A 27832-nucleotide genomic window follows, 5' to 3' on the forward strand; every position below is an offset into this window, starting at 1 on the left:
TTGATACATCTTTTATGAGACCATGATCTTAGCAAAAATATGTTTATGACCTGTTTGACCTGCTGGTGTTGAAATTTCTTTAAAATTTGCCAATTAAGGAACAATTTTTTTCGCTCGAGTCTTAATTGGGGGAGTCCAACATCACCAATGCTCACCCACCCACACCATTGGCGGATCTAGGGCACCTCAAAATTGATTACTGTCGCGCAGTTTAGAATATATTTACATTTCTAAGGACCTAAGAGACAAGTTTACTGGTAAAATTATATTCTTTAGAAATTCAAAACCAATAGTGCTTTACTGAAAGTACTTGAAATTTAAAATTGAGCTGCAATAATATATTTTGAGGTACCCTAGATCCACCACTGACACACACCACACAACACCCTCGGATACTCATGCTCCACACAAATTTCCCACTTGTCTTTGAACATTTTTCAAAATTTTTATGTAGTACATCGCACATTTAATGTAACTTTATCCTCCATGTAACATTTTACCCTTCTCTTTTATTCAAAGCGCACCATTTTGGTAAAACATTTTGGTTGCAAGATATAGAAACGCTTATGAAAAAATTTAAGGATTCGGTGGCCATTCAAGATGCATCTTGTCGATGTTTGACCGTGCTTTTCCAAATTCATCCCTTTTTGTGCGAGTACATAGGCTCAAAGAAAGGTGAAATACCTCTAGTGAGCGATATTTCTACAGCGTTATCTCGCCATTGTAACGAATCATCGCTAATCAAGAATGCTTGTGAGTTGCTTCATGTGATGCTGTGTAATGCTCCTTCACTAAAACAGGTAATGGCTGTGTTGAAGATCTGCATAATCGATTTTATTGTTGCTTTTTTCGTAAAATAACCCAAAACTGTCTTTGAGGAGTGAGATACAAAAAAAACAACAACGAGTGAGGACAACATAAAAGAAAAATGACTGAAAACAATGAAAGAGAACGAGAACAACGAGTGAGGACAACATAAGAGAAAAATGACTGAAAACAATGAAAGAAGAAGAACAACGAGTGAGGACAACATAAGAAAAAACTGAACGAGAATGATAGAACAGGACAAAATAATTGATCGAGTGAGATCGCATCATCAGGAAAATGATCTGTCTTTCAATCTTATAATTGTAATCATTCTATTTAATTGCTTTTCGGAATAGAAATTTCAAAATCTCCGCGACATTTCAATGTTCTATAAAATTGAAATACCACATGAATGAAAACAATGAAAGTGAACGAAGAACAACGAATAAGAAAAATGCAATGAAGAGAAAAGAGAACAACGAGTGAGGACAACATAAGAGAAAAATGACTGAAAACAATGAAAGAGAACGAAAGAACAACGAGAGAGAACAGCAAGATGGATGCAACTAGCACGCATCATATGAATTGACTCTTTCATGAATATCAATTGTTCATGTCGTGGAGATTAAATGCTTTTCAAAGTAGAATGCACTTGAATCTCAGCATGAATATATTCAGAAATTAATTAAAGTCGGGGTAGGGGGACTTGGTGCATGTGTGTCCTTGCGGTGGCTACCTTTGTGGGGACGGTTGAATGCGGACACAGTAGTACAACGACTTTTATCATCTTCCCCTCAGCTAGTAAATTTAACTTCTTTTATTATGTCAATTCAGGAGTTTAACGACACGGATGTACACAAAAAAATTCTCCCAAACGTCTTTTCACAAGACGAGCTGGAGATCTTGAGCGTTTTGCGAGTTCTCATCGACATTTCGCGAGAGAATTTGCCCTTTAAGGAGAAACTGCTTCAAGAGGACGTGCTTTCATCCATGTCGCGTTTGTTTGTGTTGTTTCCACACAACTGCGAGGTGTTAAAAGAGGCTACTTCGCTTTTGGGAACATTAGCGCAGGATTATTCGTTGGTGGTCCATCAATGTATCGTAGAAAAAGTTCATTTGTCTTTATTGCTTATGCTAAAAGAAATGAAGGCGCGTGTTCCTCTTCTGAAAAAGATTATGATCACTATGGGTGAGTACACAATGGGATACGCTGTAGCATAGGGGGTAACCGGGAAAACTATGTTTAGGGAAATGTTATAGAACCAAATCCCTGATGTATAACTGCCGTGCGAAGGTTTTGGCTTAATTTTTCTGGAAGGCTACTTCCCGCCAAAATTTGTAGCCAGCAACCTAACTAGTCCCAATCTTTTTGTGCGCGGGATTTTACACGCGTGTTTGGGGGAAAATTTGGCTTGCTGCAAGTACAGGCATGTTTATACAAGGTAGCTTTCCAGTTATATGTTTAGCTCAGTGGGTGAGGCGCTGATGTGAGTCCATTATGTTATTAGTAAACTGGGGCGATAACTCCAATAGTTTTGTCCCGTGATTGGCTGAAGCCGACATACATCAAAAATTTCCTAACCCTCCATGAAATTAAGTATCTTTTCTTTTGGTGTTTGTTTTGCCGGTTTTTTTGACAGTTTTCCTGCATTGTATCATGCTTAGCTTTTATATAGCAAGATATTTTCGAAGAGAAACATAATCGGCAAGAATCGAGGTTGATCCGACAAACTATTGTAATAATTTGGAAAATAATAGTTTGTAATGGACGGAAAATGCTAAAAAATAGATAAGACGTTTCAATTCAATGAGTAAGGCAAGAACGCCATCTTGAAAGGTGGAAAAAGCAAAACTCTCATTCAAAAACAAGTTAAGCGATTCTTTAAACATTTTGAAAACAAAACCTAGATTATCAACACTGCAACTGTATATCAACGTACAGAAAAGCATATCGTCAATTTTGGCACCTTACAAGATGGCGGCTTGTCTCACTCTTAATGATCAGAGCGCTGTATTAGAGTTGAGACACGTGTTGCTCTCTGCATATCGCGTTATAATTGTGGTGATTGGGTATATATGGTCACGTGGGTATCTCGCCGCCATTTTTGTGCCAAAAGCGCAAATGATAACCATTTTTTAGACAAATTATAAAAAATGTTGACGATAATTTTATGTTGCGTTATAATAGTGCCAATCAAAGCGATGAAAAAATAGAAATTTACATGCCTCCTTGTGGCAAAAACAATTTTGACGATTGCGGACGAAACACGCAAAATTTTGTATTTCTTTTCTAAATATTTCGGCTTCTATTTATTTTTAAGTTTTCAGACTTTGTAAGGAATGTAAAAATTACTTTATCTATAATTTGAGCTCAAGTTCTCGAAAACAAAGACTTCCCCTTTAATACTGCATACAAATGCTTTTCTACTATTGGCATGTATAAAACAACTGAATTCCAAAGGTAGCGATCGCTGCCTATTCATTAATAAGAAAAAAACAGAAAATTTGATTTCCCCATTTAATGCTCTGTATTGGCTGGCTTTTGGAACAAAAACGGCCGACTCTAAGGCAATTTTACTTTCGGTGTCCTTATTCTTTCGTATGTAGGACTTTTCTAATGAAAAATTTTGGTAGAGTCTGGTATCTAGTAGACTGGGTTCTAGATCATCGATTCAGTAATATTTTAGTTGTGGGTTTCTTACATAGGAACGTTTTGCAGCGCTGAGGGAATTTCGGAAATTTTGGTTAATTGTGGAGCGTTTGATATAGTGCTGGATTTGATAAAGACTCACGAAAAGAATATTGACTTTCAACAGAAAGCGTTGACTCTGTTGCAAAGCTTAACTGGGTCGTCCGAGGATTTTTGCACGACGCTTCTGCCCGTGATAAAGAAAATAATGAAATCGACAAAGTCTGAGGAACTTTTACACCGTTGCTGTGAAATAGTTTACGATTTTGCGAGAAACGATCACGAGACGTCCGTGCAGCTGATCAAACGCAGAGTTTCCAGAATCATTTTCAAAATCCTCCGAAATTCCAACGACGATGCGCTGCAAAATATCGCCGCTGACTGCATTTATATGTTGGCACTGGAACACGATTTGAAGAACCTGATGTTGAGGAAAATGTGTGCTGTTGGAGATACAGATGCCGTGAACTTACTACTCCAACTTTCTGCTGACGTCAACAACACCGAAGCTGATGAAAGCCCTCTGAGTTTGGCATGTAAGACCAACAACTTGGATTTGGTGAAGTTGCTGTTGGCGCACGGCGTGTCAGATCTGCACCATCCGCTCACGATATGCTTGGAGAACGACGATCGCCGCAGATTAGCCGGACTTATTTTGAAGTGCATGGGACATGATGAAGCTGCCGGAACCATATCTCTCACAGGTTGGTCGAAATAAATTATAAAATAAACGCAATAAAACGCGTGCGCTGATCGGTCTATAGCTGTGTTTGCATAAGCCTGCGCAAAACACATCTGAGCCATCTGAGCTCAACCACTCTCGAGCAGATGCAATCCTTGACCTTCGGTCTCGTGCTTTCACTGATCAGCTCTCAAGTTCTCCCAAACGTCTCCTCGGTTTGAATAAGCCTGTGAGAACGCAGTAAGCATCTTTTATTTCAAGTAATGCAGCTGTAGTAATTTCTGGCGATTAAATGGATAGTTGTGTAGACACAGGATATCTCCATTACTTTTTAACATTTCGGACTTGATCATCTTTGCAGCTGCAATTGAGCAATGCCTACACCAGGGCCGAGTATAGAACACTAATTGGACAATAATTTAGAGCCCAATCCCTTAGATGTTTAACTGCCATTTCAAGGCAAGGCAAGGACGCCGTTTTGAAAGGTGACAAAAAGCAAAACTCAAGCCAAAAAAATAAGCTGAAAAAGTTTCGAAAACCAATCCCATCAACCATTTTAAAAATCAAACTTGGATTATCAACTTTGCAAGCGTATTTTGCAACTCGGGAAAAGCTGATATTTTTACTGATTATTTTACTGCTATTATCGTGCATTTCATAGGTTTGAACCTTGGTAGGTTAAAGACGGAATGGCTAGAACCGTCGTTAATGGACGGCGACTCTTTACATCGCATATTTCAACCACAAAATGGTTGAATTTGATTCGAAGATCTCGGCAACGCTCTTTTGACGCAACAGTGCCAGGTGGAAAGGACGAAAACACACCGCTGGACGTCGGTCCTGCGGACAGAAGTAGCCACGACGATATGACATCAGAGGGTGGGAGCCTAAGCTCGAGTATCATTCATGGCTCGTCGTGTGAATCTATTTTGACGAATATCGACGAGAATCGCTCATCGCCATCAATCACCTCGGTGCACAAAACGCTGTCTCAAAGCGTGAGCGATTCTCGCCTGTTGACCGTGGAGGAGTGCAATGGTTTTCCTCTACCGGACAATAGATTGAATCACGAGAAAGCATTTTTGGAGAGGAGTGTCATGTCGTCGTCGGCTGGTCAGAGACGTTTTAGTGATATCAGCGGGACCTTGTTCGAAGACCAAGTTTCTCAGAAGTCAAACGTGTCGTTCGTCGCAGGTCAGAAAACAAATCAATCCATGTTTCGATCAAAATCTGGCAGTATAACTTTCGGAAAAATGAAGGGAGCTTCCTCGACACCTATACGTAAAAATCCAGTGCGGTAAGGTTGTCTTTTACTAAGCATGAAATGCAGGGATGGATTTTCCGGAGGGTGAGGGTATGGCAACATGTAGATCGTCTACACTTTCCCGGGGATCTTCATAACAATGTACAGGGGCAGCCATATTGGTGTACTGCTTTTCGGGGGTATGGCAACATGTAGATCGTCTTCACTCATTTCCTGTGGATCTTCATAACAATGGACAGGGGCAGCCATATTGGTGTACCGAACAAAGAAACTTTGCTGAAATTCTTCTCATTGGTACGTCAACATGGCGGCAATGACGTCAGGGGGGAACGATCTATAACCACCGAAATCTAATCGAAACTAGAACACACGCACACTCTCCCTCCCCTTTGGGTCGTAGCTAGAACGTTAATTGAGAGGATGTTTGTTCATACATACAGTTGTACATGGCTGATTTTTTTAAAAGTGATTTCACTTTCTAAAGAAGTCAGTCAGATACAACTGAATATATGGATAAACACCCCCCAAATTAGACTTCTAGCTTCGGTCCTGCTCAAAAAAACCCAGACAAATAGCCAATGTGGATCTATCTCTGACGAAATGTGTTCACTTCGTTCAATATTCATACAGCCATCGTTTTTCATCTATTCAGTTGCCTAGATTTATCAAGAAATGAAATTATAAACGTGGATGTCCTTGCCGCGCGTTCAACCACGATCTCGCGTCACCTTTTTTCGGTGGAAAATCTCGATCTCAGCAAGAACAAGCTGATCGAGTTGCCGAGTGGTTTGTACAACAACATGGAACGCTTGAAAAAGCTCGTTCTGAGTCACAATCAGCTGGCTTCCATTCCCGACGATATATTCTACTGCTGCCATCACCTTGAATGGCTCGACCTCTCGCACAACTACATCGAGAAGGCCGAAAAACCTAAAAACCATTTCAAGACAAGTTTCATATCTCATTTGAACCTTTCTCACAATTCCATCAGAGAGTTTCCAACGTACGTCAGCGAGTGCTTTCCATTGCTGACTCATCTCGACTTGAGTTACAACTACATCAACTTCTTGCCCGAGTCGAAATACGACAGGAGTCCCGCGGGGAAATCCACGATTAACCTCGGCAGATTACAAACGCTCATTCTCTGCCATAATTCCATATCAAACATCCCAGAAAGCTTTCTGAAATACTTGACCAATTTAAACGCATTTTACGCGCGACATAACTTACTGAATCAACTTCCTGATAAAGTTGCCCCATTGTTAAGCAAGTTGGGAATCGTGAAGCTTAGCAGTAACAAATTAACGGAAAAGGCTCCGTTTTACATGACGAAGTTCGTTTTAACTCTTCCAAATGTTCACACGGTCGATATGAGCGAGAACGATTTGAAGTCCATAGCTGCGCCATCGATATGGTCAAGTCAACGGTTGAAGGATCTTAATGTTGCAAAGAACGATATTCGATTCGTTGATCTTACAGGAGGTGCAAGCAAATGGTCTTTTCTCACGCGTCTTGACTTGAGCGAGAATAATTTGAGGGAAATTCCGAGAGGTATAGGAGAAATGAAGTCATTAGGACAGCTCAATATTAGCGGAAATAATCGTATTTCTGCGCTACCGAATGAGCTGGGAAACCTTACAAATCTCTGGGAGTTTTTGTGTACCGATGTAAAATTGGACCTCAATCGATCGCTGCTTCGTGGAAGAACGTGCGACCTCGTCGGTCACCTTCGTGCAAGACTGAAGAAGTCGGTTCCTTACCCGCAAAGGAAGGTCGTTGTGTGCGGCCCGAAGAACTGCGGGAAAACAACTTTACTGCATCAACTTGCTTCGAGTAAAGTGATGAAGAAATCTTTCAAGAGAGAGACGAGACGATCTAAGCCGAGGAACGCGAACGAGGTTCTTCAAACTCAAAAGTGGATCGTGGATAACGTGAAAAGCGATTGTAAATGCTGCCCGCGAAAAAGTGTTTCGCTCAATTTACGCATTTGGGAGTTCTCCGGAAGCGACGCATGCGTGCATCGTTGTTTTTTGAACGACACCGATCTTAATATTGTTGTATTTAATGCGAGTCTTGGTCGAGATGGTTTGAACGCCATACGTCCATGGTTGGCTAATATCCATGATCAATCTCCAGCATCCATAGTTATTCTTGTTGGGACACATGTGGATAAGGTGAGGATGATTTTACTAGTTACTTACGGGCCGGTAAGACAAAACGTTTTCTCATTTAAATTATATTTTCGTTGATTTTATTGAACGGAACTCTTAAAACGACAGCGGACTTTCTGAAACGTTTTTATCGTATCTCGTATCTCCATTTTGAAGTTATTGAATTTTTTATACTATACAATTTACACGACCACTGATCTCATATTAAATGATGAGAAAATGGAATAATCTGGAATATTTGCTGGTATGTAGCTTTAACCGTGCAGAGTTCCCGTCCTTGCCAAGTGTCGATGGCATCAAATTCTGCATAAGTATTTTATCCGAAAGTTGTTAGAAAACCGAAGGATATTTATTTATTAATTTCCAGCTCCAGCAACTTATTATGCAAAATCACGGCACTAGTTGTGTAAATCGGACATTACAAAAACTTCAATATCTTAATAATGAAACGTCGATAAAATTCTTTCGCTAGAATCGCTACATTATTATATTTTACAATGGCAATTCATATTATCATTATAAGCTGGGCTTTAATGTTTATAAATAAGTTTACGTTTCCCGCCTGGAGAATCTATCGCCACTGTCGTGAAAGGAGATATGAGTAAACTGTCGTTGAAGGTACGCTGTCATTTTAAGAGTTTCCTTCAGTGAAAATACCATTTGAATAGCAAAATCATCATTTTACTGGTCCTTTAGAAACAACCACCTTAAGCAATTCTTCCTTTTTATTTAAAGATCCAAGAATCTCTTAAGAAATCGAGCTTGGAAGATCTATGCAGTGAGATTCAGGTAATCCGTAAATCGCCTGGGACACCAGTTATTCACGGCGTGTTTTTCGTCAGCAGAAACAAGACGGCGAACGTGGATGAGCTGGCAAAGAGATTGCTGCTGCTGGCAATGGCGTTCAACGCGGGAGGCAATCAGATTAACCACGCGAATCGTATCAATCATCGCGTGCCGAAGAGTTTCATCACCTTGCAGAATATACTTGAGAAGAAGATGGAGGACGAATTGGCGAACTGTGGTGTTGTTCACGTTGGTTGGTTAAAAAAAATGGCTAAAAACAATAGACTTGAGATTGACGACAAAGAGTTGCGCGAAGCTGTTGCGTATTTGTGTCAGTCAGGTGAGTACATTATATGCTGGGATAGATTTAGGGGAGTGTTGCGGGAATGTGCACCCCCTCTCCCTAACCTTGGTTCCAAGGGACGCAGGAGGGGTGCACATTTACCTGCGAATTGTTAATGTATCAAGCAATTAAACTTAGGAAGTTGTCAGTTAATTTCAGTGGAGAACATTTACAACAAAACCTTGCAAATCATGGTGTAAGAGCTCGTTTTCTAGTGGTTCTCTTTCCACTGGTTCGTTTTCCACTGGTTCGTTTTCTAGTGGTTCGTTTTCTAGTGGTTCGTTTTCCCGCTGGAAGTAAATAACATTTGTCTTGGGTGTAATGTCTCCAAAACTTGTTTGGTACAATTTGTTTTGTAAGACCAATAATCGGTGCCTTGTCGTAGTGCGATGCGTCGTCGTTTGTCATTAAATAAAATTTCATTGTGAAATATGGATTGTTACCTTTTGCCTTTAGGGTTTAATAAAAAACCACACTTGAGTCTCCAACCCACGTTAAAGTCTGACATGAATGACAAACGACACCAACAAAAGACTACCAAAATTAAATCTTAACTCGACTGATCGAAGGACATCTTATGAAGCCTAGAACATAACCCCCTACCCCCCTCCCCCTCCCGTACAAAATCATCTTGGATGCATCCTTGTATTTTTCAAAAATTGCTCGTCAGGAAGTCCTTTCATCCTAATGCACGATATTAACATGCGGTTTTTCTCGTTTTTTAGGAATTTTAGTGAATTACGCAAAGCCAGCTGCCAAATTGAACGAGCTAGTTTTTCTGCGCCCATCCAAACTGGCAGCTTTGATACAAAAGATAGTCTGTTTTATTGTTGATGCTAAGGATCCAACGGAACTCATTAACCGCGAGAAACTTTGCCAACTTGTAATGAAGGAAAATTTCTCCGAAACGCATCTCCTTCAGATATTACGGTAAGCCGTCATCGTATGTCTACATTTTGTAGTTGAACCTCGTGCATTGAACATGTGGTCCATAGTCATCGTATGTCTACATTTTGTAGTTGAAGCTCGTGCATTGAACATGTGGTCCATAGTCATATGTCTGTTAAAGTGCATTGAACAGTATTGACAGTAGTTTACTCGTATCTTCAATTGATAGGCTCAACTATTATATTCTTTGAGAAATAAAAGTTGTTTACTGTGTTCGCACAGACTATGCAGACCGAGGAGGCCTTTGGGAGAACTCGAGAGCTGATCAGTGCAAACCTGACACCAAAGGTTGCGAGTTTTCACAAACGTCTCCGAGGTTTGCATAAGACAGTACAAACACGAACAGTATCTTTCCTTCTTTTTTAAAATAACAGTAATCTGAAACAGATAAATTTAAGACAAATGTTTGATTTGCAGAATGTTTAACATCTATAAGTGATTGATTTGCAAATTCCCTTTAGTTGTATGATTGAATGAGATCCGATCAGTTTGAACAGGCTGATGCAAACTCAGTTATAGACCAATCAGCGCACACGTTTTATTGTTTTTATTTTATGAATTTATATGAAACGCTATCAATCAACGAAGTTGAACTTTAAAATGAGAAATTTTGATTCGGATCCTTTTCCAGATTACTTTGGAGCGTGAAATCTCGCAAAAAGCCATTGCACCATTTGTATATCTATAGTTGAAATAAAACAATTCTTCTGCTTTACATAAAAAAGAATACTGTATAAGACAAAATGAAAATTTACAAACATTTGTTGCAAGCAGCCAAAAATAAGACTTTAAAGTTCATCTGAAAGAGACTTTTAAATAGATACCAGTTAACAAGTACCATGGAAATATTAAAAAGATTGTTGCAGTAAACTTTTGCTCTTGAAATCATGGTATATCGACCCCATTTTCGATAACTTTTTACTTTGCAAATGTAATTTACAGATCGTGATAGCAGCGCGGCAAACTTTTCGTCTTTCTTCATTTTTAGGTTACTTGAAGACTTTGAAATAGCTTTGCCCGTGAGCAGGTTCAAGTTTTTATTGATCTCGAATCTCGGTCGGACTTCGACGTTGCCTTTGGTCGATGTGGAAGCGATGCTCCGTCGTAGATACACAATGCCGTTCGCTCCCGTCGGTTTCTGGCGTCGTCTTGTCACGCATTTGCACGTGCATCGCAAGGAGATGATTTTGGGACAAACACCAGCACTTTGGAAAAACTCAGAGGTGAACTTATATTTCTTTTTGGAAAGGTTTTTGCCAACTTAATATGCTTCTGAATGCATCATTGAATTAAATATATAATTGGAAGGCTACCTTTATAAAATCATGGTAGCCTATTGATCATAAAGTCAAATCCCGCACTCTAGCTTATCGCCGCGCTAAGTGAACTTTTTTGGGGGCCGTGCGTGGAAACATCGGGACTAGTTGAATTGCGAGCTTCAAATTTTGGCGGGAGATAGCTTTCCAGTTATATTCAGTTCAGTGGAATGTATTTATTTTTTACAGGCTCCTTTGTTTAAATTCGCCCGAAATTTTTTCTTCTCATTTTGGACTGCCGAAATCCATTTCACAGTAACCATTGTGGAAAACGTACTCGATATTTTTGTTCCCATAAACCGCGATGGACAAGTTCTTTTGGCAAATCTTGTTTGCCATATTGATGCACTCCTCCAGGAATGGTACCCGAACTTGTGTAAGTATAAGAAAAAAATTTATATAGTTAGTTACAAAAAAATATATTATGTAGTTTCGAGTAAGGTAACCCACCATCTTGAAAGGTGGCAAAATCAGAGCCCTATATTTTTTAGTCCTGTTTCAAATGTCGCATTTTGCATGTGTCCAATAAAATAGTTTGAATTAAGTGCATGCGAAATTTGACGTATGAAATAATTAAATTCGACCGCTTTAATTGAGGTTGACCTTGACTTTAAATTGGACCGGTTTGGTCGCATTATGCGACGAAAGTGCGACGTCGCTTCAAACGCTGAATTTTGCATGTGTCGAATACAATTTGGCTCTCGCGTCGTGTAATAATTGTATTCGACGCATGCAAAATTCGACGTTTGAAACAGGCTTAAGATTTGGACTCTTATTGTTCTCTGCATTTCGAGGTATGCTAACGGTATTTGGTTAAAATGGTCAACTCATGGGTCACCTGGATATCTAGCTGCCATTTTTGTTCCAAAAGCCCAAATTACTACCATTTTTTTACATATTAATGGGGAAATTATAATGATGATTTTACGATGATTTTATATTGCGTTGCCTGTGATGAAGAATAGAAATTTACGCGTTCCCTAGTGGCCAAAACATAAAAAGCGTGTAAATTTTATCCACTGCATTAAATAAATGCTTTTCTATAATCATGACGTCTATAAACAAGTGAATTCCAAAGGTAGCGATCGCTGTCTTCATGAATAAGAAAACAGAACAGAAAATTTGTCTTTCCCCATTTAATGCTCTATACTCGCTGGCTTTTGGAACAAAATGGCTGACGCTTGGCAGTATAGAGCAATTGCACACTTACGTAATGCAAACCAGATCATTGATGTGGGCGAAGTTTCAGTCAAGATTGACATCGTGGTACACCGTTTGTAATCACACTCGTTCAACCAACTCCACTTTTGTTATAATTTCTGCTTTCGTTTTCTAGGTGGATCTGACAATGATTGGTATAACGTACAAGTCATAAAAAGAACAGCTCTATGTCCGTGCAAGGAGCACGAGTACCAATTGGAAGATTGTGTTACACCTTACATGAAGTGCGAATCTGGTGGCGAAGTACCGCTGGAATTGCTCGCTCCGGATCTATTGCAGTTGCACATAGATCAACGATATGTAATCGAAGAAAGCGAATTGAGGATCGAAGAAGAGAGTGCATCGCGGGTCGGCGAGGGTGGCTTCGGAAGTGTGTATCGTGCGAAGTATAGAAATAAGAATGTTGCAGTAAAGGTGCGATCATCTATTTAACAATTAAATTTCGAGCTCGATATTTCCAAGAGGGGATAGCTGATGACTGATGAAGGTGAAGCCAATGACCTAGAACCCAATCTACTAGATATCTGACTCCGCCGAAATTGTATGGTTACGAGTGAGGCAAGCCGCCATCTTGAAAGGTGGAAAACTGACGATATTTACGACTAATATCTGCTTTTCCTGAGTTTATGTGCAGTTGCAAAGTTGATAGTCTAGGTTTGATTCTTCAAATGTTTGATAGGATGGGTTTTTTAAACTTTGTTTCATTTTACTTTTCATTTTGAGTTTTGCTTTTTGCCACCTTTCAAGATGGCGTCTTTGCCTCACTTTGACACGGAAGTTGACTGTGGTTAGGTGGTAGTTGGACATCTAGGAGATTGGGTTTGAAATCATTGGGTGAAGCTCAAATCAACTATCTCATCGTGGAAATCGAGATAGAGTAATAACTGGAATAAACTTTTCGTATTCACAAAGAAAAGGTTGCCAGTATAGTTTTCCGTCATTCGCTGTTTCATGCATTTGTTGTTGAACTTGTGGTTGACATAGTTGATGTTGAAAAACGCAAGGCGGTCGGCAGCCATGTTTTCGCGTGCTCTCGCGTGTTCTCCGTGTTCTCGCTACTCGCTTTCCAATGAAAACAATCAAATTAAAGCATTTGCAATAGAATACCAGTATGATTCTACCAACACATCCTATATCATCTTTCTGTCTTTCCATGCTCGATTTGGAAAACCTTTCCACTTTAGATATTTCGTAAGCAGATGGAGTGCGATCCTCGTTTTCATTTCGAACAGGAAATTAGGTTCCTAACGAAGTTACGTCATCCGAGTGTGATCGAATTGGTTGGTTTCTGTTTCAAGTCACGCTACATCGTCGCACTTGAGCTTGCTCCCTGGGCTCGTTGAATCTCCTGTTTCGCAACAAAAAACCGCTGAGTCGTGGTATTCAACATTTGATTGCAATGCAGGTTTGAAGTTTTCCTTCATCCCTCCGAAATAACTGTCTGTCACTGATGATTGGGATATTTCGATTTTCTATTAGACGAATGTGTAATGTTTTTAAAAATTGTGTTTTCCCAATACGGAGAGCTTATTTTGTAGTTTTACTTGCAAGTTTCCAAGGAATCAATCGTATCTACAGGGGCGTGGGAACCTGGGGGTGTGCCCTTCCCAATAATAAAAGTACCCCATGATGTACTATTCAAAGTACTTTGGTAGTTTTAGGTAAAATACTTGCTATGTTATTTGGTGATGTTACATTTATTGATACAGTTTGGCATGCATGTACATATTACAGTTGTAAAAGCCGTGGCTTATTTATGATATTTACTGTGTATAATTGATGACGGCGATAGATTTTATTCAAACACGCTAACATCGTCAACATAAGCTGGCTTCCACGAGGGGTGTATAAAATAGAAATTCACAGCACAAAGATAAAATACATAAAAGCTATTTACAACAACACTAAAATACAAAATGCGCAATCACTTAATTACTCAGTAGTTAAATACTTAAAGACTAAATAGTTTGATACTTAACCACTTAATTACTAAATAGTTAAATACTTAATTACTAAGTACTAAATGCCTAATACTTTTGAAATACAAAAGCACTTAAATACATATCAAAAATACAACTTAAGCTCATACCTCTGATGTCGAGTAGTGGTCTCACCCATCCCCTCTGATGTCTGGTTGTGGTCTCACCCACCCCTCTGATGTCGGGTTGTGGTCTCACCCACCCCTTCTGATGCCGGGTTGTGCTCTCACTCCCCCGTCTGATGCCGGGCTGTGCTCTCACTCTCCCCTCTGATCCTTTGATGCCGGATTGTGCTCTCACCCCACCCCCGCTCGGATGCCAGGTTGTGCTCTTGCCTACTCCCTCTGATGCTGGGTTGTGCTCTTGCCTACTCCCTCTGATGCTGAGTTGTGCTCTCACCACACCCACCTATTATTACTACCGTCATCTTTGTATTGAAACGAAAAACTTTAATACAATAATACAAATGGACGCATATAATACAAGTTTATTAACACGAGAATACAAATGGACGCATGCGCATTACATGGAAATGAAACTGGTGCGATCGTTAACTTTTCCACCTCCTCCATTTTGAGTTCTTATTGTAGGTTTGCGATGGATTGAGATATCTTCATCAACATCAAATTGTTTACCGCGATCTTAAGCCTCACAACATCTTGATCTTTTCTTTGGCTGCGGGCTCTCTCATCAACGCCAAGATCTGTGACTTTGGAAGCAGTCGATATGCCACGCCGTGTGGATTCATATCCTCCGAAGGAACGCCTGGTTACCGAGCCCCAGAGGTCTGAAATTTAAGAGATTTTATTTTAATATTTATTTAATGGTATTGGCGTTTTCACTGTTTAAGGGCCAGTGTAACGAAAATTGGCTTGTGAAATTTTAGTGTCTTTGAAAAAAAGTCGTAAATTGGCAGTGAACTTTCCAAAACAGTTTATTCATATCGCTTTGCATTCTCAAGATACTGAAGTTTCGCGATTTCCGATTTATTGTGGAAGTGACGTCATATTGCTTAACGAATCGCTGCACGTTTATGACTATCCTTGCCAGCTTTTGAATAAATCACCCATTCGGAATTTTATATCATTAAGATTCTACAACGACAGGAACTCTGCCCGTTTGTATAACATATAAGCAAATTTTCTTAATAATTCAAGCTCTTGCCGTTGTAAAGCTTCGATGGCATAAAAAAATTTCCAGTAAATAATGGAATCGTGTGAAATCATTATGCCGCGATCTTATTTCTTTTGCTAATGGTTTTGCCTGAAGTTTCTAAAAAGAAAATATTTCCAGATTTGTGTTCTACTTTACCTGTAAGTTCAGAATGAAATTGGGTGAATCGTCGTACTAAGCCGCCTGTTTTTGTTGTCATCAAGGGTGCAACTCCTTCGGGCTGAGGGAACATGTCCCGTCCCCTCCCCCCTCACAAAAAAACTTTTGCAACAATCATAAGGAAAACTACTAGTGTACTCTGAGATTCTAGTCCATCACCAGGCCACCTCCCTCCCCCCCCACACACACACTTTTCAAAGCAAATATGCGTCCTTGGTTGTCATGTCGTCTGAAATTTAGGCGTGCTTTTATTTCTAACATTCAGGTAGCACGTGGTGACGTCGTGTACAATGAGAAAGCAGATATATTCTCGTTAGGAATGCTACTGTACGAGCTCTCCACGGAGGGCAGACAGCCGTTCAGTGACCTAAAATTTCGTAGTGAATTCGACGAGGCCGTCATCACCGGCCGAGCTATCGAACCTTTGACGTTCGTAGGCGCGCCTCCGTGGCCCGATATGCAAAATCTACTGGATGAAATTCTTGTGTTGGAGCCAGATGAGCGACCTACTGCTGAACAGGTCAGAATTTAAGGCTGTTTCTCTTATACTCGTCCGAGTCGTATACGTGTGATTTCGGTTGTGTATACGGAGCTCTGTCCAATGGGCTTGCGTTATATGAAGCTCTGTCCAATGGGCTTGCGTTATATGAAGCTTTGTACAATGGCTTGCGTTATATGAAGCTCTGTCCAATTGTCTAGTGTTACATGAAGCTTTGTACAATGGCCTGCGTTATATGAAGCTCTGTCCAATGGGCTTGCGTTATATGAAGCTCTGTCCAATGGGCTTGCGTTATATGAAGCTCTGTCCAATGGGCTTGCGTTATATGAAGCTTTCTACAATGGCTTGCGTTATATGAAGCTCTGTCCAATGGGCTTGCGTTATATGAAGCTCTGTCCAATGGGCTTGCGTTATATGAAGCTTTGTACAGTGGCTTGCGTCATATGAAGCTCTGTCCAATGGCTTGCATTATATGAAGCTCTGTCCAATGGCTTGCATTATATGAAGCTCTGTCCAATGGCTTGCATTATATGAAGCTCTGTCCAATGGCTTGCATTATATGAAGCTCTGTCGAGGACCATTTGAGGACCAAGTTTCAGAACGCAACTTTTTTGACTGGAACCGAGGACGAATTTTCTGTTGGGGGTGCAGGGCAGAGGGTTCACTCCTCTGAGTAAAATTTTATCTCCCACGTTTTTTAGCAAAAAAAAATGAGCAGTTCATTTAAACTCAATTTTTCTGGGCTATATTTCAACTTTCCTCACAACCTTCAAATGCTGCACTACCAGACCGCCACTAAAATTTAGACCCTTGCTTTGTCTTACGTCACTTCCATACCAGCTCACCCCCGTAAAATTTTTAGCACCACCCCTTAAATATGAAATCCGTCCTTGACTTTTTATCTCGTAATTGCATTTGCCTTCGTAGATTTACCAAAGACTGTGCAACCCGGAGTTCATCGCACTAAAACAAGACATACCCGTGTGTAAGGGTCAGGCGGTAGAATGCATGGCCACACGATACTTCGATGATGGCAATGGAACGAATATGGAAGTGTGGATTGGCAGCGGGGCATCTGATTGGACAGATAAGATAGACGACCAGGCACAAAGTACTTACACGTCCCAGTTGACGCGCGTTGATTTAAGTTCAAAGAAGGTAAACGACAGTCAATAAACCGGGGGGTCCGAACTGAAAATATTTTCACGAGTTTTTTTTCTGGGGGGTGCAGTAAATATTTTCTCCAATTCACCAGACTTCTTGCCTTGATACGTCATAATCTCTTTGAGAATTTCTTTCACCGCACGAACGACGTTGAAAATTTGCCCAACTTTTCAATCTTCAAATATTCTTGGGAGGGTGCCCCCTCGCCTGCCCCCGCCGTCGCCCATCCCGTACGCCAAAGACGTCAGTGGACATTCACAGTTCTTTTGTAGGGCTGTGAAGGTACAGTACTACAAGATGGTCGAATAACATGTATTTCAGTCGTCAGAGAAAATCTTATTGTTGTTGGAACACAAACTGGTCACGTGTGGGTTTACGATGTAACCAAGGCAACGTTTGTTCACGCAATGACTCGTTTACCAGATTCCGTAGTTTCGATGATATATGTGGAGAGTTTGCAACGCGTGTTTGTCGGTGTTGCGAATGGCCAGTTGGCCATGTACGATTTGATGGACTTGTATAAACCTCCAATGGCGACTAAGATTCTCGACATTGCCGGATCAATGTGTTGTCGTGATGTTCCGCTCATGTGTTTTGCTCTTTCGAGAAATGGCAAAGACTTGCTCTGTGGTGTTGGCCACAACGTCATCGTGCTGCAACTTGAACGCGATGAGATATCTCCGAAACATCAATGGAGCGTATCACCGGAAAACGAACCACACAAAGGCCTAGTATCGAATATATTGATGGATAAACACGGCGTGTGGACTTCGACGAAAGCCAGCTCGCGCATTTGTTTGTGGAACAAAAGGTCGCATAAACTCGATGGGGTGATCAATTGCGACAGTCTGGCGATTTCCGACGATTTTGAAGACTGGGGCCGAGGAATGCGCGTCGTGAGCATGTTAATGCACAATACGATTTTATGGGTCGGAACAGGCGGAGGCCATATACTACTCTTTGATACTAAAACCACCTCGCTGCTTATGTCGATGAGCCGTCATAAAACCGCCGTTCGCTGCTTGATCACATCGGAGATCCTCCAATCAGATGGCAAACAAATATCGGTCGTGCTATCTGGTGGACTGGGCTTCGTTCCGCGCTGGTCTTCCTCGCATGAGACCTCGTCACGTGACTTCGGCTACGTGCTTATTTGGGAGTCCGGTATTCAAAAAGAAGCCGAGCATTTGCACGAGTACAAGAAGCGCAGGCAAGAATGGCAAAGTCACAATGTGCTTTAGTTCAGTAATAAAGTAAATGGTTTGAACCCGGGAGTATCGTTACATGTTTGTAAATGTAGATCGTCCAGGTTGGTATAGTCCTGAGAAGGACTGTGTTTGTTGTTGTTGACTCTGAAGATGACTACCGCTAAGGTTGTCGAAACGTCAGTGAACAACAACAACCTGGACGATCTACATTTACAAACATGTGCTTTAATTCAATTAATAATTTAGTCGATTTATATTATCCTGTGTGTGGGGTGTCTCAAAAATCGACGATTCAACTTCAATATGTCGTTACGTCAAAACTGATTGTAGTTTTGAAATTATTACGAAAGACCAGGGTTCTTGCTATGAAATTTCATGAACTTGCCCCCTAGCATTGAGAAGGAAAATGAGCAATTGCAAGCTGATTGAGAAATTCTGGTCAAAATTGCATTCTTTCATGCAGATACTGTTTTTCCGGATTCCGTGATGACGTAAAATTAAGTTGGTTTTTGAGACGGGAAGTTTCTCAACAAGGCTGGACGAATTCGGCGAACGTTTTTGTTCTCGGTAATTTTAATTAATCGGATGTAACCACGTTTTAAGAATAATGATCAAGTTAAGTGTTTGTCTACATGTTTGTGGATGTAGATCATCCCTTAAAAATCCACTGACCTTAACAAGTTCCATCAATACATGCATGTAATAAATGAATAAGACTGCACTAGATTACCTTGCTGTCTATCTAGTAATTTCCAGTGGCTTAACTGTGGGGATGTTTAGGGGGTAGCATTAAGGGTACCGGACAAGAATTACCATAAAGATTTTATTTAATAAATAAAACGCATTTATGGGAAATCAATATTAATACTATCGATAGTATTATGGTACAACTTTGCATTTTAGTGTATGTCAATGAAATCGATTCATTAGTTGAAAAATGTCACTTAAGCTGAGAGTCTTACGAAACGTTTCAGGTTAGCTGAGACTGACTTAACTTATTTTTTGTAAATTTTGTAAAATTTCCATACTTTTTCATAAAGGACCTGTGAAATCAAATTTGTTTTTTTGACATCTCATTCATGCTTTCACAAGCCATTCAAAATGGAGTTTCTACTGGTCTACCCATTCTACCAATTGGCTACTTTTTTGCGATTTTCTAATTAAATATATATTGTGAAATTGCTTTCTATAAATAATAACGTGGAGACTTTGTTGTGGTCTATTTTATTATTGTGATGGCTTTTTTAAAAGTCTTATGTTGGGCTATTATGTTCATATTGAAAATTCGCTTTCCGCCTGGCAAATCTCTGGCCACGATTTTAAATCACCTTGGAGTTGATAAAAGAACTGTTTAAAACCGGAACACTTACCCAATAATTCTAAAAGAACTATTTTAAAGCTAACTGTTTAGCAAAGCTAACCGTTTTACTAAGCTAAACTGTTTTAAAACTGTTCTTTTAGAACAATTGCGTTCCGTGCACTGGTTTCAAACACTTCTTTTAAGAACTATTAAGTATTAAGAACTATTAGGTTATTATTTTTGCCATTCACTCACCGTGGTATTTGCGAGTTTAAAACAATTTTTAAATCCTTCTGTTTGCCATCCAAAAATATCGAATATGTTTTATTTTTGTCTCACATGGATATCGAATGACCAAAACTGCTGAAGTAGCCGTCGTCCACATAGCTTTCGTTTGCGCCGGAAAGAGCATTTACATAATGCTTGTTTGACAGGTAAGGCAAAGGCTTGTTTATGTTGCGTATTTTACAAGTCAAAGTTTCTCCATTTCTGATCACGCAACGCGTTTGTAAGTGTTCATTTTCTTGTTTTCTTGTCAGTCACCAGTTTAATCCTGCGAGTCAACAGCTCACTCCCGAGTACAAATTTCTGTTTTTTCAATAGTCGGTAGAAAATCAAAGAAAGAATAACTAGTAAACATTCGTTCAGAGGGTGGTACGAGCCTCCACCGATATGTTTCAAACATACTTTAAATGGGTAAGGTATTACGGCTGTAACTGTAAACATGCAAATTATGAATGATGCAAATTTGTTGAAAGAAAATAGCCGAAGAATATTGTATAGTTCTGTATTTTCTGCGTCGTACGAGGTAAGTCATTTATAGCTTTTCTTTTTTATCTGAAACGATTTTCGCCGTCGATTCGACACTGAATGCAGAATGCCTTGTGAAATTTTCGCATTCGAAATTTTTCTTTCAGAGACCATATTCGCTTCATGTGTCTTGAGTTTTGATAAGTTTTGATTAATTTTGTAAGCAATTCTACTGTGTTTGTGCGATTTGTCTTGGACCGTTTACATTTATGAACGCAATGAGTCATTATTGTCATGCTATTTTGAATTTGATTTCGCTCATTTTCTGACATTTTTCTAATTACTGATACGTGAGAGGCTTTGGGTCGCAAAATATCAGGATTTTCTGGCGCTCACATCGTCCATGTTTCATTTAGACGGATGTTTAATGTGCAAATGTTTATGAATGATGATCGAACTTCTGTTTATCTAAACTCCTTTTCCTCATGGCTCTCGAATTACCAGATGGTGAATCTGGTCGGGAGTTGATAAAGTGTGTTGTGGTGGGCGATAGTGGCGTGGGAAAGACAAAGTTAATATGCGCTCAAGCACTTGGACAATGCGTACAACCAGAACCAAGACGAAAACATGTGCATTGTATCCATGGGTCGCACGTTCCTTCAGTATTTGCGATAGACAGGTACTACAAGTCAGTTGAGATTCAAGCAAGAAGCAATATGGTAGTCGATGGTGTGCCAGTGGCACTGCGACTTTGGGATACATTTGGCGATCATAACAATAATCGAAAGTTCGCTTATCAACATTCCCATGTAGTTGCCTTATGTTTTGCAGTAAATTGGCCCACGTCTTTGGAAAGTGTGAATCGCTTTTGGTATAATGAGATAAAAAACTATTGTCCAAAAACACCAATTGTTCTGGTTGGTACCAAAGCAGATCACAGAGCTAGCCATTCACCCGTCGAAGAAATGCCCAAACAAGGGGAAATTTATCAAGAAGAATCCGGGAGTGCAAAACGGTCACTCCGATGATGGGAAGACAGATTGCTCAAGAAATCGGAGCACATTACTATGAATGCAGCTCTTTGACAATGTGTGGACTGCAGGATGTTTTTCAAAACACCATTCGTTCAGCATTATGCAATGAGCGAGCAAAGAGGCTGCTTTCTAAACATTTGCGAAAGGTGTTAATGCCACAGTTGCAAGTTCCACAATTGCCTCCATGTCCGAAAATGCCTGAGATTGTTGTGCCACAGTCCTCCTATTACAAAGATTTTGCAGCTCTTCTTGATACACAATTATACTATGATGTGATCATAGTAATGCATGAAAAAAAGTTTAAACTACACAAAGCAATTCTCTGTGCTGCAGGTTGTGAAATACACGAACTATCTTGCAGGGAATGTGGTATTGATTATGAACAAGAACAAGATGCTCAAACATTAGTCTTAACAGATTCAACTCTTAGCATCAACTCGTTCAATAATCTTTTTTGTTATCTTTATTCTGGTTCATTGCCTGACAATACATCTATCTCTGAACTAACTGAGTTTGTAGAATGCTTAAATGCATCAGAATATGCTTCAAAGTCATCACTTTGTTTTGATAAGGATTGCAATATTTTTGCATCTTGGAAGAGGAATATTGCTACGAACATGTGGAAGCTAGTGTTTCAAAAGCAACTTGTGCCCCCTGATGTTTGGTTTGAGTTAGAACAGACAATCATCCCTGCGCATAAAGCAGTTGTGGTTTCGAGATGTCCAATGATGGCTGCCATGTTTCAAGATGGACACTTTAAGGAGGCAAACCGACAAAATGTAAGTGTTTATACAAATGAGATTTCTTGCTGAAATGAAGTGTTTTATTGCTAGTAAAGTCTCTCTTTTTAAATATGTTCTTTCTTTCAACCTTCCTTTCTTGTTTGCATCATCAAACATGTCAACATTAGATTTTCCTTGTATTGAAGGTAATTAAGTTAAGAGGGGGGTACCTCCACCCTCCTTTAGTACTGTATGCAGATCAATATTTGGGAGGGAGATATTCATTTAAGAAACCTAAGATGTTTACTGTGAAAACTGAGGAGACTAAGACCTTTGGGAGAACTCATCATTGTAAGCACTGGCTTGAGAGTTCACACAAATGTCGCTGTGGTTTGCATAAGTCTGTGCAAACACAAAAAACATCTTTTTATTCTTTTATGAAATAACAGCAATGGGAAACAGACAAATTTAAGACAAACATTTAATAACTCTTCCAATATGTATTCATTATTGATTTCTTCATCAATTCTCTTTGATTGAATAATTTGATAGCTTCATTAGGTTGAGCTCAGATAGGTTTGCACAGGCTAATGCAAACACAACCATAGAGCAATGATCTCACACGTTTTGTTTTTATTTTATAAATATTCATGATATGCCACGTTAAGCTCCTTTGAAATTGTTTGCTTTTTATGTATTATAACTTGCATACATGTATATCTCTCCCTCTACCCCACACACACACACACACACACACAGAGATATCGATCTGTGTACAGCACTGCCCTCTCTTATGTGCACTTAACTAAGAGAGAGATTTTAATATCTCATTATCTTAACAAAATGGGAACGTTGCAAATACTTCAAATTTGCATGTTGTTCAACAATTTCATGTTTCTGTGCTTTTCAACAATTTCATGTTGCTGTGCTATACAATACTTTCATGTTGCTGTGCTATACAATACTTTCATGTTGCTGTGCTATTACAATACTTTCATGTTGCTGTGCTATACAATACTTTCATGTTGCTGTGCTATACAATACTTTTATGTTGCTGTGCTATACAATACTTTCATGTTGCTGTGCTATACAATACTTTCATGTTTCTGTGCTATACAATACTTTCATGTTGCTGTGCTATACAATACTTTCATGTTTCTGTGCTATACAATACTTTCATGTTGCTGTGCTATACAATACTTTCATGTTGCTGTGCTATACAATACTTTCATGTTTCTGTGCTATACAATACTTTCATGTTTCTGTGCTATACAATACTTTCATGTTGCTGTGCTATACAATACTTTCATGTTGCTGTGCTATACAATACTTTCATGTTTCTGTGCTATACAATACTTCTCATGTTGCTGTGCTATACAATACTTTCATGTTGCTGTGCTATACAATACTTTCATGTTGCTGTGCTATACAATACTTTCATGTTGCTTTGCTATACAATACTTTCATGTTCTGTGCTATACAATACTTTCATGTTGCTGTGCTATACAATACTTTCATGTTGCTGTGCTATACAATACTTTCATGTTGCTGTGCTATACAATACTTTCATGTTGCTGTGCTATACAATACTTTCATGTTGCTGTGCTATACAATACTTTCATGTTTCTGTGCTATACACTCTTTGTTGCTGTGCTATACAATACTTTCATGTTTCTGTGCTATACAATACTTTCATGTTTCTGTGCTATACAATACTTTCATGTTGCTCTGCTATACAATACTTTCATGTTGCTGTGCTATACAATAGTTTCATGTTTCTGTGCTATACAATACTTTCATGTTTCTTTGCTATACAATACTTTCATGTTGCTGTGCTATACAATACTTTTATGTTTCTGTGCTATACAATACTTTCATGTTGCTGTGCTATACAATACTTTCATGTTTCTGTGCTATACAATACTTTCATGTTGCTGTGCTATACAATACTTTCATGTTTCTGTGCTATACAATACTTTGATGTTTCTGTGCTATACAATACTTTCATGTTTCTGTGCTATACAATAGTTTCATGTTTCTGTGCTATACAATACTTTCATGTTTCTGTGCTATACAATACTTTCATGTTGCTGTGCTATACAATACTTTCATGTTGCTGTGCTATACAATACTTTCATGTTTCTGTGCTATACAATACTTTCATGTTGCTGTGCTATACAATACTTTCATGTTGCTGTGCTATACAATACTTTCATGTTGCTGTGCTATACAATACTTTCATGTTGCTTTGCTATACAATACTTTCATGTTTCTGTGCTATACAATACTTTCATGTTGCTGTGCTATACAATACTTTCATGTTTCTGTGCTATACAATACTTTCATGTTGCTGTGCTATACAATACTTTCATGTTGCTGTGCTATACAACACTTTCATGTTGCTGTGCTATACAATACTTTCATGTTTCTGTGCTATAAATACTTTCATGTTGCTGTGCTATACAATACTTTGATTGTGCTATACAATACTTTCATGTTCTGTGCTATACAATACTTTCATGTTGCTGTGCTATACAATACTTTCATGTTTCTGTGCTATACAATACTTTCATGTTTCTTTGCTATACAATACTTTCATGTTGCTGTGCTATACACTTTCATGTTTCTGTGCTATACAATACTTTCATGTTGCTGTTATACAATTTTCATGTTTCTGTGCTATACAATACTTTCATGTTGCTGTGCTATACAATACTTTCATGTTTCTGTGCTATACAATACTTTCATGCTGTGCTATACAATACTTTTTGTTTCTGTGCTATACAATAGTTTCATGTTTCTGTGCTATACAATACTTTCATGTTTCTGTGCTATACAATACTTTCATGTTGCTGTGCTATACAATACTTTCATGTTGCTGTGCTATACAATACTTTCATGTTTCTGTGCTATACAATACTTTCATGTTGCTGTGCTATACAATACTTTCATGTTGCTGTGCGTACAATACTTTCATGTTGCTGTGCTATACAATACTTTCATGTTGCTTTGCTATAATACTTTCATGTTTCTGTGCTATACAATACTTTCATGTTGCTGTGCTATACAATACTTTCATGTTGCTGTGCTATACAATACTTTCATGTTGCTGTGCTATACAATACTTTCATGTTGCTGTGCTATACAATACTTTCATGTTGCTGTGCTATACAATACTTTCATGTTTCTGTGCTATACAATACTTTCATGTTGCTGTGCTATACAATACTTTGATGTTTCTGTGCTATACAATACTTTCATGTTTCTGTGCTATACAATACTTTCATGTTGCTGTGCTATACAATACTTTCATGTTGCTGTGCTATACAATACTTTCATGTTGCTCTGCTATACAATACTTTCATGTTGCTGTGCTATACAATACTTTCATGTTCTGTGCTATACAATACTTTCATGTTGCTGTACAATACTTTCATGTTCTGTGCTATACAATACTTTCATGTTGCTGTGCTATACAATACTTTCATGTTCTGTGCTATACAATACTTTCATGTTGCTGTGCTATACAATACTTTCATGTTGCTGTGCTATACAATACTTTCATGTTGCTGTGCTATACAATACTTTCATGTTGCTGTGCTATACAATACTTTCATGTTGCTGTGCTATACAATACTTTGATGTTTCTGTGCTATACAATACTTTCATGTTGCTGTGCTATACAATACTTTCATGTTGCTGTGCTATACAATACTTTCATGTTGCTGTGCTATACAATACTTTCATGTTGCTGTGCTATACAATACTTTCATGTTGCTGTGCTATTCAACAACTTCATGTTGGCGTTCGAGTGTAGAAATTCTTCATAAAATCAGTTGATGCATTTTAGGTTAATCTACCGGACATGAATTTGAAAGCTTTTCTTGCCGTTTTGGAGTACATATACACAGATGAAGTGAACCAAAGTTATCAAGGAAGTAAAGTTGCCGTACTCGCCGTCGCGAACTTCTTTTGCCTTCCGCGTTTGGTTGCGCTGTGCGAGAAATTGATTGTTAAAGAACTGCAGAGTGAAATACTCAACTTAAATAATGTCGTTGGTAAGTGTCACTTATGACATGAAATAATGACATATTAGCCAGCTCTTCCCACGTGAGAGGCCATCAAACGGTGTGTTTGTGCGAGGACAATCAGGGTATTTTCTATTGCAATAAAATTTACATTACCATTGGTTAGCTTTTCGTGGCAGAAAGACAAAACTGATAATTAGTTGCGGGGGGGGGAGGGTATTATTCATATATGTGCATGTTCTATGGTATGCTTCTGATATTTGTACATGAATATTACATGTTTGTAGATGTAGATCGTCCAGGTTCGTAGAGTCTTGAGAAGGAATGTTTTGGACATATTGTGACAACCTTAGCGGTAGTCATCTTCCGAGTCAATATCCTCAGTCAAAAAATCAATAGTCATTTTCAAACCATTCATTGAATATTACTCCACTCCCACACACACACACTTTTTTAGCTAGTGTCGCCGCTGTGCGCAATCAGTTGCCTGTGTGTGTGCGCTCTAAAGTTACATATATTTTAAGGCTGGTATAAGTTGTTGTATATACTCTAAGTAGAATGAACGCATATCTCTCATGACTTACAGCAACCTCTCTCTTAGAGTACCTTATGGTGGCCGAGATGCACAATGCAACACAGCTCAAGGCATGGGGCGAGCATTGCATCATCATTAATTACGATAAGATTAACACGACCGCTCTCAACGCACTCCCGGCGAAGACTTCAAGAAGTTTGGCGTCCAGACGATGGCCACCCGTATGGTACTTGCTGGAGAATGATTGGTATGAAAAAGCCGCGCGAAAGCAAAGTGTCATGTCGCCAAAGAAATACAAGTAGTCCTTGCTGTCTTCCACTCACCCGACATATACTGACCTGTGTTCAACTCAGGTTCAAGATTAACCTAGGTTTATTTTGTCGTTTATACACTACTGTTTATTCTGGGTTTAGTCTACCCATCTCGAGAGGTAGGTAATACATGGGTTAGTAGTGCTTAGGCGCAAAAAAAATTAACCTCAGTTGTTTTGAACGCGAGTTTAACTCAGTTTACTTTATGTCGTGTGAATTGGATCTTTGTCACCCAGGAGAGTTCGCTCGAATTACTAATATAAAGTTAAAACATAATTTAAACGTACTTTATCAATAGAGTAGATTTTTGATATTTTGCATAAAAAAACTAAAAAGGACCTAAAAAAACTCTTGTTCATGAAGTCAAGTATACTTTAATAATTCGTATAACAATGTATATTAATGTATATTAACGTATGTATAAATATATTTATATTCAGTAAAAATATATGCGAATATGGTTGACGTGCGTGCTTTTTTTAAATCGTCTTCGGTAGAAGATGTCTTAAACTTGCACTAGGTCTGCTTAGATTATTTCATTATGTTTAAAAGTTTAAAATGTTTATTATTGGAGGGGAGCCGTCAAAGATATACTTGATTTTTGCATTGATATTTTATTGACGGGTCGAAAAGTATTTGCGGGTCGAAGAGGAATTTTAGGGAGGGCTGTGAGAGGCTTAGCAGCACATAAAAGCGATAGTACTTTTATAAGAAATCTGTAAGGCAGAGTTGAATATGTGAAT

At 38.9% G+C, this 27832-nt stretch overlaps 2 protein-coding genes across 2 annotated transcripts; both read left to right on the top strand.

Moving 5' to 3' along the window:
* Positions 1 to 520: 520 nt before the first annotated feature.
* On the top strand, positions 521 to 18475 carry LOC124443570 (leucine-rich repeat serine/threonine-protein kinase 2-like). Its single transcript, XM_046994037.1, is given in 17 exon segments — positions 521 to 800; positions 1642 to 1996; positions 3514 to 4200; positions 4840 to 4898; positions 4901 to 5475; positions 6095 to 7616; positions 8349 to 8739; positions 9468 to 9672; positions 10679 to 10913; positions 11196 to 11382; positions 12343 to 12641; positions 13412 to 13556; positions 13559 to 13632; positions 14797 to 14991; positions 15804 to 16058; positions 16965 to 17195; positions 17474 to 18475. Coding segments are annotated over 17 exon segments (6618 nt in total). The 5' UTR covers positions 521 to 566; the 3' UTR covers positions 18443 to 18475.
* Positions 18476 to 20083: 1608 nt separating this feature from the next.
* Positions 20084 to 27640, top strand: LOC124443565 (rho-related BTB domain-containing protein 1-like). The gene is given in 5 exon segments (XM_046994034.1): positions 20084 to 20517; positions 20876 to 21479; positions 21482 to 22272; positions 26066 to 26273; positions 26845 to 27640. Coding segments are annotated over 4 exon segments (1770 nt in total). The 5' UTR covers positions 20084 to 20517; positions 20876 to 20944; the 3' UTR covers positions 27081 to 27640.
* The last annotated feature ends 192 nt before the right edge of the window (positions 27641 to 27832 follow it).

Source organism: Xenia sp. Carnegie-2017, unplaced genomic scaffold (genome assembly GCF_021976095.1).
Source record: "Xenia sp. Carnegie-2017 unplaced genomic scaffold, XeniaSp_v1 HiC_scaffold_21, whole genome shotgun sequence".
Classification (NCBI taxonomy): Eukaryota; Metazoa; Cnidaria; class Anthozoa; order Malacalcyonacea; family Xeniidae; genus Xenia; species Xenia sp. Carnegie-2017.